The sequence below is a fragment of the Perca flavescens genome, chromosome 6 (genome assembly GCF_004354835.1).
Source record: "Perca flavescens isolate YP-PL-M2 chromosome 6, PFLA_1.0, whole genome shotgun sequence".
Lineage (NCBI taxonomy): Eukaryota > Metazoa > Chordata > Actinopteri > Perciformes > Percidae > Perca > Perca flavescens.
This window is the reverse complement of record NC_041336.1, coordinates 18,367,315-18,382,917: the sequence shown is the minus strand read 5'-3', so window position 1 is coordinate 18,382,917 and position 15,603 is coordinate 18,367,315. Positions and strand designations below refer to the sequence as shown.

The window sequence follows — 15,603 nt, the reverse complement described above, 5'->3', positions numbered from 1 at the left end:
CAGCGAGCTCCGTTGTCTACAAAAGACCGGGATTCCGGTGCCAATTTGACCGGCGTCGGAGCGTTGAAGGCGGCTGTGGAGAGGAGAGTGAGGGCCTCGGGGGGAGGGAAACGTTTCAAGGACGAGGAAGGAGAAAATATACAGTAACATATGTAAGGACAAAAGATACTCTTTAAGAAAAAAGGAAAAGTAAAGCTGCTGGCGTCACATAGGCTGGGTGACGGATGTAATGTCTGGATGGAGCTGTTTCCAAGGGCACTGAGGTAAGCATGGACACATCGGCAGAAAGAGGGATAGGGCGGAGGTGTGAGCAGCCGGCTCCAGGAGAATGACCACTTTTCTTTAGCTTTAGCTTCAATTCAACATTCAGATTGACATTGACATTCTCACCTATGTAATATAGACAGGCCAAATACACTAAACTGAGATTTACGGGTTATATTCACCCTTCCTTCTCTCTCCTCATCCTATTCCCCCCGGAGTTGGGATGGATGGGGTGGCTGGAGGTGTGGGCACCCCCGGTAGTGCCGGAGTGTCTGGGGGTGACAGCCTCCCCAGACATAACGGAGGGGACTCGAAGCGGCGCAGTAAGGGCAGCCTGCCCTCTCCGGGTTACAGGCTGTCCCAGGCCTCACTGGAAGGGGAGAGGTGCTCCTTCGGGGCGGACAGCACTTCCTTAGGTGGACGCGGCCGCCGTCTCTCCATCATGAGCTCCTCCACCAGGGACGGCCTTCCCTTCCGCACAGCAGGTACCCCAACCACCCCGGTGCCCCAGCCCTCTTCTTCTGCCACAGCTCATCCTCCTCCTCGTTTATTGGGCTTTGCCTCGACTCGTGCCGCCCTGCCATCCACCTCCTCCACCGGGACCGGAGTGATGGTGGTGGCCACAGGCCCAGAGACCACCACCACCACGGCATGTAACACCACTGCAGGGAGCCCTGAGATGATGGGTCAGTTTGGACTGGGTGTGTTTGGCATGGGACTTGACGGGGAGGACTACAGCAACTCCAACCAGAGCACCTTCATCCAGAGACAGTTTGGAGCCATGCTTCAGCCGGGGGTCAACAAGTTCAGCCTGCGCATGTTTGGATCCCACAAAGCTGTGGCACTGGAGCAGGAACGACTGAAATCAGCAGGGTCGTGGATCATACACCCATACAGTGACTTCAGGTATGGACACACACACATACACACACACACACACACACACACACACACACACACACACACACACACACACACACACACACACACACACACACACACACACACACACACACACACACCACAGCTGATGTTGGTTTGTAAAAGAAATGTAGCCTGTAGCACATAAAAGACACAGTTATTTTGGTTGACATATGGATCAAAGCAAGTGGAAGCTGTGCTCTATCAAGCACACTTGAAGTATAGTGATAGACACTTAAGTAAAGGGAGGAACAGAAAAAGAGAAACCTATCATACATTCAGCAGCCTCTTCATTTGATAACTGGGGGAAATGGGGAGGAGGACAGAGATATGCAGGAGGCTAAATGTATATTGCTGGGTGGGGACACAAAAGAAGTGTATAGGAAGATGTGTGATGTTTAGGAGGGTTAGGAGAGGCAAAATATGCAATGGGAGAGTCTCTGGAGGAAACATAGTGTATAGGCAGAGGTTGTATGAAAGGTTAAAAGGAAGAACTGAAAAAAGAGGAATGAATGCAAAGTCCCTGGGAGTATGATGAAGGCAGGGAGTGATGTTTATAGAACGGGTAGTGTGCAGGTGACAAGGCCTCCTGTGTAAAAACCATGCAGCAATGGCAGGTCTCCATTTGTACTAGTGAGAGAATAAATACTCTAGAGACTGATAGCCTGTTGTTTCTAGAAGAAAATAATTTCACAGAGGGAAATAAAGGCGAGAAGATGCAAATTAGGAGGACAGATTTAGCCAGTCAGTGTTTTGGCTGATCAGGGAGCAGTGAGAGAGGCCTTCCATGTCAATTAGGTGAAATGTTAAAGGTCCTATGACATGCTGCTTTTTGGATGCTTTTATATAGGCCTTAGTGGTCCCCTAATACTGTATCTGAAGTCTCTTTCCCAAAATTCAGCCTTGGTGCAGAATTGCAAGGTGGAGGGTGGGGGGTGTGGCCTTGACCAACTGCCATGCTTCGCTCGTTTGCAAGCCATGATGTCTCTCTCTTTCTCATGGGTTGGCAAAATTCTCTGGGCGAGCAAAGCAGAGAAAGGGGAGGTAACCTTTCCCCTTATGATGTCATAAGGGGAAGATTCCAGATTGGCCCATCTGAGCTTTCATTTTCTCAAAGACAGAGCAGGATACCAAGGGCTCGGTTTACACCTATCGCCATTTCTAGTCACTGGGGGACCATAGACAGGCTGGAGGGATTAATGTTAGAAAACCTAATAAAGTTAAATTTTCATTCCATTGGGACCTTTAATTATGTTTTCATGTGAACGATAGATGAACCCAGCAAAACATGCCCTGCTGGTGACTCCATGCAAGGAACAATAAAAGAGAATTAATAACTCCTGAGGTGAAATTGCTATTTTGAGGCTGTTTATTTTTGGTTACCTTGAGTAAAAGTCTCCTCACAAAGATAAACATGAACCCGGTGGTGAATTCTCCTAGTAAATGTTTCTCTGGCTTTCTTTTTTTAATGGAGGTGAGTATGGGAGGGGAATTTTGTGAATGTTTGCCATTGTCTTAAACACATAAGGCCAAATTGCATGCACCATCACACACTTTTAACTTATTATTTACAGACAAACATGTTGAGCACACATAAACATGCTGGTCATTGATTTGTTAGAGACTTATAATGCATAAATACACTTCTACAAATGTGCTGGTGGGCAGAAGAGGCAGAGACAGTATTCATAATCGCCAGACAGGCTGCAACAATGGATGACTTGATCCCCAAGGCTCCTGGCCCACTTTTGTCTCTCTCACACACACACACACACACACACACACACACACACACACACACACACACACACACACACACACACACACACACACACACACACACACACACACACACGACATTTGTATTGTCTGTCAATTTAATGATCACTCACAAGTGCTGTTTATAAGTCTGCTCACAGGAGATACGGTGAACAAGGTCAGTGAGGAACGAAGGGAAGGATGGATGGATGGATGGATGGATGGATGGATGGATGGATGGATGGATGAAGGGGTGTGGATGGATGGATGCCTCTCCTGTACTTATTGATATTCATGCAAGATAGCCACTGTAAAGATGCTAATAGTCCCAATTAACCCATCAGAGAATCACAATTGAATTTCAATCAATTATGTATGACTTCCTAAATTATGCAAGTTAAGTATGCATTATGCATAATTCAGTCATTTAACTTTTCAGTTAAGTACCTGTAGTCTGGAGCGACGTCTGAAGAGGAACTTTGTGAGGCTGGAGCGAGAGAGAAGGAAATACTTTACTTATTTCTAAAGCCCCTTTATTATGCCCCTTTATTGTGTGTGTGTGTGTGTGTGTGTGTGTGTGTGTGGTCTGTCATTATTGACTGCACTGATAAGCCCTCACACCCTTCACGTCATTAAGAAAAGATGGGTTGCTGCTGCACCTTTAGGAAAACATAACGCGAGGCAGAAGACTATTCATACAATGGAACACCGCGAGAGAGAGAATAGAAAGTGAGAAGAAAACAGTTTGGTTGTCACCAAAGATGAGTCGTGTTGAGACAGTGTTGGCGGCATTAATTACACGTATAGTAACAGGGACTTATTACGTAATAGCCTGTTGCAGTTGTGCTCGTTTGTCTGTCTGGCAGGATAATAGGTGGAAACTTGCTCAGAATTGACACCTGGCCAACCAAAGGAGCCCGAGGGCCAATCAAAGGCCGCTCAGCAGACACTTGGCCTCAATTACAGTAAAAAAAAAAAAAGAACAGCTTTGATTGCATTTACAATTCCAACGTGTGTGTGTGTGTGTGTGTGTTTGTGTGTGTGTGCGTGCGCTACACACAGCCCGTGTTGCATCAGTCCACCTTCTCCTCAGGTATTTAGCCATCATGACAAACCTTCACATCAATTTTAGTTTGTATCTGATAGCTTGTCTTGTCTGTTTGGTTGTTCTCATTTGTATGGTCTCACATCTCTGTAATAACAGCAAAATCTAGTACACATAGGCAGATTAATGTGCATTGACATGTACAATGTCAACTATTACGTTACCAAGCAACCTAAAACAATATTGCTGCATGCCATTGAGGTTAGATTAAAGCTGCAGTGGTTAGAATGCAAAAAAATTGCCAGGATTTGAAATAGCAGCTCTTCCTCTCTCTGTCACATTATTATAAATAATATTCTACCTCTCAAGAAGCTCCGTCAGGTAATGTCCTCCATCAGAACATTAAGTACCACTGAAGTTTTAAATATTTGCTAATATATAACAATAATATAATATATGATTTAAAGCAGTGGTTCCCAACCTTTTTGCTGAGCCCCCCTCCCCCTCCCGAAACCGAAGTTGAGGTAACTCTCGAGATAGAGCCTTACTTTCTTTTTTGATACAGAGCAGTTATCAGGACTTTTACGTTTCTCCGCCATGTTTCATTCATAAAATAGTGATGCCGTGGCGGCAGGAAAAACAAGGATGATAGCAGCGAGCAGCTGACCTGATGACAGCAAGGGCCACAGGTTAAGAGATCCCGGAGGTTTGGCCTACTAAGTAGCCTGTCCACAATTTTATGCGAGAACAAAAATATATAGTTTTTATACTGACTTTTGTATACATTATATATTCTAGTGTATTATCATAATTTGTTTAACAACCTCAAACCAGATAAAGACTTGCGCACCCCCTGTGATCTTTGCCGCCCCCCTAAGGGGTGCCCGGACCCCAGGTTGGGAACCACTGATTTAAAGCATTGTTCTTTTTAATCAGAGTTACAAAGTGTGTCCTCAAGGTGAGAAATAAATCTCCAGCCCTGTCACAACAGAAGCTACAGAACCACTGTGTCTGTGTTGCTGTAAATAATCCCTGTATTTATTGCCAGTGATGATGAAGTGATACATGTGTCAGTATAAGTGACAGAATCAGGGAGTAGTGTGTGTGTATAGCAGAGTGATGACTCATACTTAATCTTCATCAGTGGCAGCGTCACACCACATGAGGTTGTGTTACTAAATTAGAGCTCAATAGCAATCGACCTCAGAGCTTGAGTGTACTTTCTCGCAGAAAGAGAGCGAGTGTGTCGAGCAGGAGAGAGGATGCAAGAATTGATATGGGTTAAGGTGATTGATGAAGGGATTAGGATGAAAAAGACAGCAAGATGACAGCCATCATCTCCAGATGATTGGATCGCCTCTTCTGTTATACTTTAATAAAAAAAAAAATCTTAGGAAGAATTTGCACTTCTTAGTGTCATGGATGATCCCCACGTTGTTATACTCACCGTCTGGCTCAGGGGAATGTAACAAAGGGGAGACTATAAATTTAACATGAGAATGTATATAGGGAAATTAGATATAAAAGGATTAACTGGAAGAAAAGATGGTGTTGGTGGAAGGAGAGGAGAAAGACTAGCAATTGTTTGCACATCCAAATCCATCCGATTAGTCCTTGAAAGGGGCACTAGACCCATTCTACACAAAGGGTGGTTTACTCTTCATGGAGAATACTACTCAGCCAGTAAAAAAAGAAGTATCGTCTTCTGTGGCTCTGCAAATCCTTTTAAAGTCCTATGAAATAACCCTGATTATGTCATCAAGGTTGTGTCAGCTTGGGCCTGTGTACAAACTGGAGGTCTGAAGTTTGTAAGATGAGTGCAGAAAGTAATGAAAGACGCTATCCGAGTTCATTATGAGATTTGTAAGATCCATTGTCTTTGCAGCTTGACCCAGATAGTCTACTTCACTTTAAATGTCAGGAAATCTCGGCCTCTGCTGCTTCAGTATTGACCTTTCTTTATTGGATCTATCTCTCACAACTTTATGTCAGTACGATACTGAATCACATAAAACACTTTAAAATCAATTTATTTATGTTCATCACGGGGTAGTAAAATGCATGGTCTTTTTAAGTTTGAAAATCAATCAAGTTTTATTGGCATGAATGTAGAGGTTACATTATTGCTAAAGCTTAGGTAATGTTGAATACAACAGGCCTTTTTCAAAGCAGACTTTTGACTTGTCATAGTAGGAAAGGAAAGTAGCTCAGGTGTTAACAATAACATTAACAATGCTCTGTTAATATCCCACTAATTGTATGCTGGTGTGTTTTGCAGTTAATATACAGTACAAACAAGTCTATTTACTTTACCATTTTATAACAACAGGTGATTATATCTCAAAATGGGAAAAGAGCATAGTATTAATTAGAATTTCTTTATGAGGACTAGGCCTGCCACTTGTTAATTGCTGTGATCTTGCTAAATGTTGGCGAAGTAAAAACTGGCATGGCCATTTTTGAAGGGGTCCCTTGACCACTCACCTCAAGATATCGGTCCCATGCAGTTCAAATCAAACTTCACAAATAGACAAAAAATATTTTCTAAGATCTAATACTTTTTTGTTTTCCAATCCACCACCCACAATTTATTGAAAAATGTCCAGCATTTAACAGCTCCTCCATGTCCTTTGTGCATTGCATTGTGGGAGACTTTTTCAGTGTGAACACAAGAAACATAATAAAATAAAATAAAAAGCCAAACAAATATCTTAGACTTACAGTACAACCTCATAGACACAGACACAGAAAAAAATAAAACACAGTTGATCAACACTTTCTTCCTCTGTCTAGATTCTACTGGGACCTGCTGATGTTAATGTTGATGATGGGGAACTTAATCATCCTGCCAGTGGGCATCACTTTCTTCAGAGAGGAGAACACTCCCTCATGGATCATCTTCAACGTGGTGTCTGACACTCTCTTCATGGTCGACTTGGTTCTCAACTTCAGGACCGGTATCATCAAGGAAGACAACACTGAGATACTACTGGACCCCAGGTCAGCAGAAGCATTTGGGGGCATTGATTTTGTGTGTGTGTAAGGTCGAGAATATCAATACAACAGCTCTGTCACCATGAATTTAAATTTGCTCTTCTAGCCATCTGCTGGGTTTGTGTTGAAACAATCCATGTGTGAGATGTGAAAAGGTGACGTGGAGCCGGTGGCAGAGCTTTGTTCATGTTCCAGTTGAGTCCCTGTTGAATATTGATGAGAATTGTTTTAAGCTAGCCAAATGTTGGACTCACTTCCACAAAGCTTGATTGCCAAATTACAAATGTCACTGGTCTTCCATCCTACTCTAACTCAGGGCGATCCGCCAGAACTACCTGAAAACCTGGTTCCTCGTGGACTTCTTGTCGTCCATCCCAGTGGACTATATTTTCCTGATGGTGGACAGTCTCGACTCCGAGGTCTACAGGACGGCCAGGGCACTGCGCATCTTTCGCTTCACCAAAATCCTGAGCCTGCTTCGACTGCTCCGCCTGTCCAGACTCATCCGCTACATCCACCAGTGGGAGGAGGTGAGAAACAGAGGCTGGAAACAGAGAAGGGAAAGGGCTATTTGTGTGAAAGTAGTCTGGCATTGCTAGACTTATCTCTGTGAATTTTAAAACTCATTTAATATGTAAGGTGTGGCTCATAACAAACCTTTTACTTACGAAATAGCATGCAGGAACTGTAGAAAAAGCCTTATTAAAATTCATTTTGATCAATTTTGGAATAAAAGGTTAACCTCACCTGCCCTCCCATCATTTTATTTACCCCACCGACATCCTTATTTTACTCCTCCTATTTACTTCTGCTCCTCCTCAGATCTTCCATATGACCTATGACCTTGCCAGTGCAATGGTGAGGATAGTTAACCTGATTGGTATGATGCTGCTGCTGTGCCACTGGGACGGCTGTCTTCAGTTCCTGGTCCCCATGCTGCAGGACTTCCCTCCTGACTGCTGGGTTTCCAAGAACCTGATGGTGGTGAGTCTCTAACCAGCCCTGTGCATGTAACTGACTGTTATTTTTAATATGATTCAGGGAATTAATTTATTGTGCAGAGAACAAACAAATGACTTGACATTCAGGCGTTATCTCAGCTTGTTTGAACCGTGTGCCCAATATTTATTTCAGATGAATGCAAATCATAGATTCAGAAAGCTTCTGTTTTTGGTTATCTGTGTGTGTGCAGAGTGAGGGTGTTTATCAGATTTTACATTGTTTGCTCCTTATCTGTGTTAATTGGCTCATGCAGCAACATGTCCAGTTAGAATAAGATTGACTATCATCATCATCATGAAAATTAAAAAAATATTTTCCAATTAAAAACCTTGTCAGTGATCAACCTGGAGATTTGGTCCCCATGCACGCAGGGGTATGGATGTGGACGTTCATGAATGCAGACATATACACAGCTGTATAATTAGCTGACTAATGTCTCAGCAGTTGCCTGGGTGACTGTTGCTAAGCAGGCTGATGCTGGGATTTTCCCCAGAGAAAGTCCCCTCATCCGTAAGACCATTAACATCTTTGTATAATAGGACTCAATTTAAAATAGGAGGGCATTCACACACACACACACACACACGCACACAGACACACGCACACTTACACACACACACACACACACACACACACACACACATATACAGAGGCTGCCTTTTTATTTGTAGTCTTAGACATTCATATAATAATTCAGCCTTTTTATTGTCTGTGTGGTTGTATACATTCTGCAGCCGCCCTGTTTTAAAGCAAAGTGGGTTTGGACTGTTAAATTGCTCTTCTGTTACATGTTATGATCCTAGCTGTATTTTCTGAAGTGATGTGGTCAGTGTGAGTGCCTCTAAGAAAAAAAGCTCCTGCAACTTGATTAAAATAAGAACAGCTCAATATGGCAGCGCCTTGGTAATTAACACTTGAAACTTCTTTTTACTCTTCCTGTCACCCTCTTTGTCTGCCTCTCACTTACAGAATGACACATGGGGTGTGCAGTACTCCTATGCTCTATTCAAAGCCATGAGCCACATGTTGTGTATCGGGTATGGTGCCCAGGCTCCAGAAGGGATGACTGATGTGTGGCTTACCATGCTCAGTATGATCGTGGGTGCCACCTGCTACGCCATGTTCATCGGCCATGCCACCGCTCTCATCCAGTCACTGGACTCCTCACGAAGACAGTACCAGGAAAAGGTGAAACATGACGCTCATCCATCAGTCCTGCTCTTCTTTTTATAGTACAGCCATTAAACCTGATTCAATCAATTTCTGTCTATGATAATATCCATTATTAATGAAGCTTTGGGTTGTTTTTTTCCATTAATCAGTTAATATTTTACTCTATAAAGGGTCAGAAATCACAACTTCCCAGAGCCCAACGTGGCATCTTCAAATTTCTTTTGTTCCATCCAACAGTCAAAAACATGCTCAATTTACAATTATATAAAACAGAGTATCTTTCTATTTATTAAGCTGAAACCAGTGAATTTTTGTTTTATAAATTACTTTAAACGGTAATCAAAATGGTCAGAATTGTTGTTGAATAATTTTCTGTCAAAAGACAACTGTAGTGGTTTCCAACCTGGGGGTCAGGTGGACCTGCCAAAGTGGTCGCAAGAAAAATCTGAGTGGTCTCAGGATGGTTACTAAGATAGGACAGACCCTCTCAAATAATTATTTTCTTCCGAAATACTACCGGTATATAGATTTTACCTTCCAAGCTTCTAAAAAATATTTGAATTAAAAAATCTTACAAGGAAAAATTATTTTAGTCAAACTTCTCATAACTTAATGGCTGTGTTCAAACTCACTACCTATACAGTGCATTCACGGTCTGCATTTCAATTTAAATGTCCAAATTCTGAGTCTAAAATATATACAGTAGTAATGAAACGGAAAAAGTGCTCTTTGCTAGCAATTGCATCCCATTTATGGATGCAAAAAATGTAAACTGTTGTTATATGAGTGTCTAAAATCTTAATGTACAGCTCTCTATTGAGTAAACTATTATATGTAAAGCAGTGAATGAGTGAACGAGTGATATCGGATGCAACCATAGACGTGCCAAAAAAGTTGGGAACCAGTGGACTAATCCATTTTCTTATGTTCTCTAGTCTGCAGATTCCTGACCTGTGCATGTTTGTGTATGTGTGTGCTATTGCAGTACAAGCAGGTGGAGCAGTACATGTCGTTCCATAAGCTTCCTGCAGATGTTCGGCAAAAGATCCACGAGTACTATGAGCACCGCTTCCAGGGGAAAATGTTTGATGAGGAGAACATCCTGGGAGAACTCAGCGAGCCACTTAAAGAGGTAATAACGTCACTAACCACCACACATCTACACGTAGAAACCACAAATGCTCTGTCCTCCAGCAAATCTTTTTTCTCTTTATCTCCTCTTTCTCTTTGTATAGGAGATAGTCAGCTTTAACTGCCGCAGCCTGGTGGCTAACATGCCACTGTTTGCCAACGCTGATCCCAACTTTGTGACTGCAGTGCTGATCAAGCTCCGCTTTGAAGTGTTTCAGCCTTCAGACTACATCATTCGCGAGGGCACTGTTGGGCGGAAGATGTACTTCATCCAGCATGGACGAGTTGCTGTGCTGACCCGTGGCAATAAGGAAACCAAGCTGAGCGATGGGTCTTACTTTGGAGGTGAGAACATGCAGAGTTGTCTAGATAGTCTGGGTTGTGTAGGAAGGTATAGAGGAAGAAGGTACTTGAAGATGAAGGTGGTGGTGGTTCTTGTTTATGCATAATACTGCTTAATTTATCTCACAGCCTATTCTTTTTTTTTCAGAGATCTGTTTGTTGACTCGTGGACGGAGGACAGCCAGCGTCCGTGCAGATACATATTGTCGCCTATACTCTCTAAGTGTGGATAGCTTTAACGAGGTGCTGGAGGAACATCCAATGATGCGCCGTGCCTTTGAAACCGTTGCTGTTGACCGATTGGACCGTATCGGTAAACTGTGGATTTCTGATTGTCTCATCCATTTCTCTCACCATCTAATCTTTGCAGTGACTTGCTATTTTCCATTCAGCTCTTTAATTCTGCAACGACCTTGCCCAATATTTGCTATAATCCATCCAATTGTGTTAAATTTCTCAGCCGCTTTGTCCTCAGCTGAAAGGTCAGAACTCATCTTTGAAAAATGAAAAGCTGAAATAATAAAGGATGAGCAATGTTCTCAGTGAAGAACAAATAAACCTTAACGCTAAAACCTCAGATGTTTGCTATGTGTTTGGTAAACATTCATCTTCCATTTCTGGAACTTACTTCACACTTATATCTCAGAAAATGAATAATGAATTTTTTCCATTACAGGCAGGAAGAACTCCATGCTCATGCGGAAGTCGTCCCAGGGTGGTTCTCTGGGGGGCAGTATGGGTCGTGGTGGAGGCCGGGGCGGAGGGGGTCCAGGAGCCGGAGGAGGCCTGGCAGCAGGCGGTCTGGGTTCCTGTGACAGCATGCTGGTGCAGCAGATTGTCAAACACGACAGCATGACGGCCATGCAGGATGCCATTGCGGCTGCTGCTGCAGGAAGAAGCGGCGTCGTGGGAGGAAGTGGCACAGTGTCACCTCGGCCGCGCCCGGTCATCTGGGCGCCGCTGGTCCACGCCCCCCTGCAGACTGCTGCTGCCACCAGTAATGTAGCCATCGCCCTCATGCACCAGCAGCAGCAACAGCTCCAGCAGTTGCAGCAGCAGCATGCACTTGGAGGTGCTTTCTTCATGCCCTCCCCTCTTGTCTCTCCCTCTCCCTCCTGTTCTTTCCCTCTGTCTCCCCCTCGCCCTCCTGTGTTACAGCCCCTCCGCCCCTCTGTGAGCTCTCTCATCGGGATGATGACGATGGGAGGGATGGGAGGGATAGCAGGTGGTTTGTCTCCAAGAGGATTTGCTGCCTCTCCCTCAACCATGGGCCCTCCTGGTGGGTTGACATCGCCCCCTATTGCTAAAACTCCACTCACACCAGCCTCCTCTGTCCCAACTTCTGTCCAACAAGGAAGGACTCTTCATCACAGCCTCCGCCTCCAGGCTGATCATCCCTCCATGATTGCTGGATCAGTAGGAACCTCGACAGGTGGAGGGCCACCAACTCCACCCCTCTACAAGGGACATGCCTCCAACCCCCTTGCTGCTTGTGGCGCCCCGTCAGATGGTAACACTTCTGTGATGGGCCAGCAGGGAGCAAAAGAAGCTCTGTTACGTCATGGAGGAAACAGTTCTCAATGTCTGCCAGCACTGGGCAGACTCACCCAGGAGGCCAGGCTGCTATCTGCCTCGCAGCCCACTCTGCCGCACCGCTCCTGGGCTGGACTGCAGCCCCACCCGCCTCTCCACAGGAAGGCCTCTGGTGGTAATTTGCTGGCAGCTCCTTTCCTGGCAGGACAATTAGCCAGGGGAGGCAGTGCGGGCATGCTGACTTCTAACGCTCCAGGACAGCTGTGGGCAAATATACCGTTTAATTCACAAACACACGCACAGTCTGCAGTTCTTATTCCGCCTGCATTAGCACAGATTTTGCCCACACAATCTGCCCCTCACACTGCCTCTGTACGCACACCTACAGCTGCACACATGCCTTCTGCAGCTTCTTTGCCATCTTCCTCCCCTCCAAAGCAGACCCCGCTCTCCTCTGCCAGTCCTTCATCTGCACCCACCCCCTCGTCTCCTACACCTATACTCCCCCAGATACCTCGTCCTAAACCAATCCCCATGACCCCCTGTCGCTCCTCCTCTCCTCCTCCCTGCTCCACCCCTCCTTCAGCAGGAACAAACCCGCTGTCGCTCTCATCAACTCCTCGTCCCAAACCAATCCCTACACCTTCTTCCCGCTCTTCCTCTCCCTCCCCCTCCTCCACACCGCCTCCATCTACCCCTGTTACACTACCTCAAACTTACGGGCCCAAATCATCTTTCACCTCCTCTTCACCCCCTTCCTCCTTGATCACCTCTATCCCACCATGTCCCCAGAGCCCCCGAGCCAAAGCATCCAACACACCTCCTTCTGCTTCTCCGTTGTCTGGCCCCAGTCCCACCCCAACCCCAATACAGACTCCCAATCAGACTACCCGTACCCGTACTCCTACACAAACCCTGGCACCTGTTACTCCTACCCAGATCCTTACCCAAACACCTTCACCCTTTCCCATCCCCGTTACACCTGTCCCCTCCCCAAGTAAATCTAGTCCAACCCCTTGTCTCCAGTCCTCTGTCTCCAGCTCAGCTATAGGCCCCACCTTGAGCCCGGTGCCAAAACAGACCCCAACCCAAACTGCATCTCCTTCCCCAACATCAGCAAGCACCAGCTCTCCAAGAAAAATAACTTTCTCAGTTCATCCTGTAAAGCAAACCCCTCCTGTCTCTAGTCCAAGCCCCACTTTAGGCTCTGGTCATTCCACCAAACCAACCCCAGCGACAACCTCATCCTCAACAACTTTATGTCCATACCCGAGTTCCACTCTTACTACCACCTCTTCATCCACCACCACCTCTTCTAGTATCCAATCTGCCTCTCCTCAACCATCTAAACAAATTCCAACCACCACAGCTGCCCCTACCCACTCCTCAAAATTCAATACACCCTCTACCCCTGCTCAGACATCTCAGGCATCCACCGATACACCCACCCAGTCAGCACATGCAGCCACCCCTGCCAACACCACCTGCCCTAAAGATGGGAAAAAAGACCCTCAACTGCCACTTGCTAGAAAAAACTCAGAGGGACTAAGACACAAACTGCCCCCCAACATGTAATTCTAAAACGATGTTGGTCTTGTGTTGTGGGTTGTGTCAGAGTTGGCACAAGACATCCAATGATGTTGTGTGTACAGGTACATCTTTGCATTCACTCTAGGATGTGATTGTCTTAGAACATCAGGTAGAGTCCAAATGTATACCTAAATGTCTGTGTTAGTGATTGTTGGAGCAAGCAGGGGAGCTGAACAGGAAGAACAGTAAAATGGAATGGAAGCACTAGCTGAGGGGAAAAAAAGTCTCCATTTTTTGGACAGTGGAAACAGCAATACATGTGAAACATTTGAGGCTCTCATAATGTGACAGGAAATGAGCTTGACAATAATAATAAATGTGAGAAAATAATAATCTTGCTGCTTTTGGAGGAACGTTTCCCGTGATGTCAATTTTAAAACGAAGGCAATACAGCAGACACTTCCTGGTTTCCAGCTCCAACTCCCTCTTGCCTCCCGTTCTGCACCAAAGTGTAATATTTTCTCATCAGCATACTAAATAATGATAAGAATATAGAGTTTAAAAATCATCATCATCATCAATCAAATCTAGTAGATGCTCATATGAATTTGAATAATTAGGAGCAGTCCACTGTTAGTTTTGTTGTCGCAGGTGTGTGGTGTTTAGTTTTTTGAACAGGACAAAACTTTTAAACCTACATGTTCACTCTGACGACTTCTATAAATTGTGTTGTGTGTGTGTGTGTGTGTGTGTGTGTGTGTGTGTGTGTGTGTGTGTGTGTGTGTGTGTGTGAGACCTACAACACTGCTCTACTGTGCACTGTGGCTGACTTGATTTTTATTATCCACCCAGCTCCCTGTACTGTAAATATGTGCCTCTCTGTGGGTCTGTTGTAAGCTTCCTCACTCTTCAGCCTCTCTGTCTTTCATCTCTTTTCTGTCTCGCCGCCTTTCATCTGATTTCACAGCCTTGGTCTCGCTAACTGCTTCTACAGGCTCGCTCTCTTTCTCTCAGTTTACCCAACACTTTACTCTGTGTGGCCATCAGCCTCATGTTCAAATGGCTCTTCCTTCTGTCGCCCTACGACACTGTTTTAGCGCCATTTCTAGTGATGTTTGATGTTTTGTGTGGGTAGCAACAAGACATTTCTGTCTAACCCCTGATACCATGTTGCCTAGACTATATATTAAAGGACCCAATGTTTTATTTTTTATTTATCACAGCTTTAGCTTTTGAACAGAAAAAATAGCTAATAATGCTGTCAGGGTGATGATCTTGAGCGTGGTGTTGAAGGTGATGATGATATTATTGACAACCATGACGGTAATGATGAAGGTGTATATCTAGATGTAAGAATAAAGCGGATTTAGAGATCATCTTGTTGAATGTGTTGAAGCATGAGCTTGTTTGTGCTTGCGTATGTGTTTCTGTCCTGTTTACATGTTTTTTTTAATGCAGTTACATTAACCACAGGAAGGATGTATGAAAGTATTGACAACGTAGCAAATATTGATTTTTAATTCAACTCAAACTTAAATGTTGATGACTTGGAACTTTTGGACATTTGCAGAGCAGACTTTCACCTTTTATTTATTCTTTCTCTAATTTACACAGTAACACATTCACACCTGGAAGCTGTCCTGTACAACCACAGGCCACTGAGTTTAGGGTAAAGGGCCTTGCCGTGGGAAACCTCACTGGTGGCTGCTTTTCACTTTCCCCACCCAGATTTATCCTGCTGGTCCGGAGGGTTGAACAGTCAACCTTTCCAGTAACCTCTGAGCCACCACTGCCCAATAGACACTCTTTTATTGTAAAGCAAAACATGTTGGGAACCTCTAGCTTAAAGTGGTCATATTATGCTCATTTTCAGGTTCATAATTGTATTTAGAGGTTGTACCAGAATAGGT

At 44.6% G+C, this 15,603-nt stretch overlaps 2 protein-coding genes across 2 annotated transcripts; both read left to right on the top strand.

Annotated features, from left to right (window-relative positions):
- The first annotated feature begins 487 nt into the window (after window positions 1–487).
- LOC114557337 (potassium/sodium hyperpolarization-activated cyclic nucleotide-gated channel 3-like) lies at window positions 488–11,937 on the top strand. The gene is made up of 11 exons (XM_028580766.1): window positions 488–1,170; window positions 6,782–6,988; window positions 7,299–7,512; window positions 7,805–7,966; window positions 8,954–9,172; window positions 10,143–10,289; window positions 10,393–10,633; window positions 10,779–10,943; window positions 11,307–11,345; window positions 11,415–11,702; window positions 11,789–11,937. The coding sequence occupies exons 1-11, from the start codon at window positions 488–490 to the stop codon at window positions 11,935–11,937; spliced, it is 2,514 nt and encodes an 837-aa protein (XP_028436567.1).
- Window positions 11,938–12,278: 341 nt separating this feature from the next.
- On the top strand, window positions 12,279–13,738 carry LOC114557336 (extensin-like). Its single transcript, XM_028580765.1, has one exon. It carries the CDS (start codon window positions 12,398–12,400, stop codon window positions 13,736–13,738), a length of 1,341 nt encoding a protein of 446 aa, XP_028436566.1. The 5' UTR covers window positions 12,279–12,397.
- The last annotated feature ends 1,865 nt before the right edge of the window (window positions 13,739–15,603 follow it).

Bases quoted from the DNA above. Each gene is read 5' to 3' on its own strand.
- LOC114557337 (XM_028580766.1), top strand. From the start codon at position 488: ATGGATGGGGTGGCTGGAGGTGTGGGCACCCCCGGTAGTGCCGGAGTG. The intron at 7,513-7,804 runs GTGAGAAACAGA...GCTCCTCCTCAG, and splicing joins ACATCCACCAGTGGGAGGAG to ATCTTCCATATGACCTATGA. The intron at 10,634-10,778 runs GTGAGAACATGC...TTTTTTTTTCAG, and splicing joins CGATGGGTCTTACTTTGGAG to AGATCTGTTTGTTGACTCGT.
- LOC114557336 (XM_028580765.1), top strand. From the start codon at position 12,398: ATGCTGACTTCTAACGCTCCAGGACAGCTGTGGGCAAATATACCGTTT.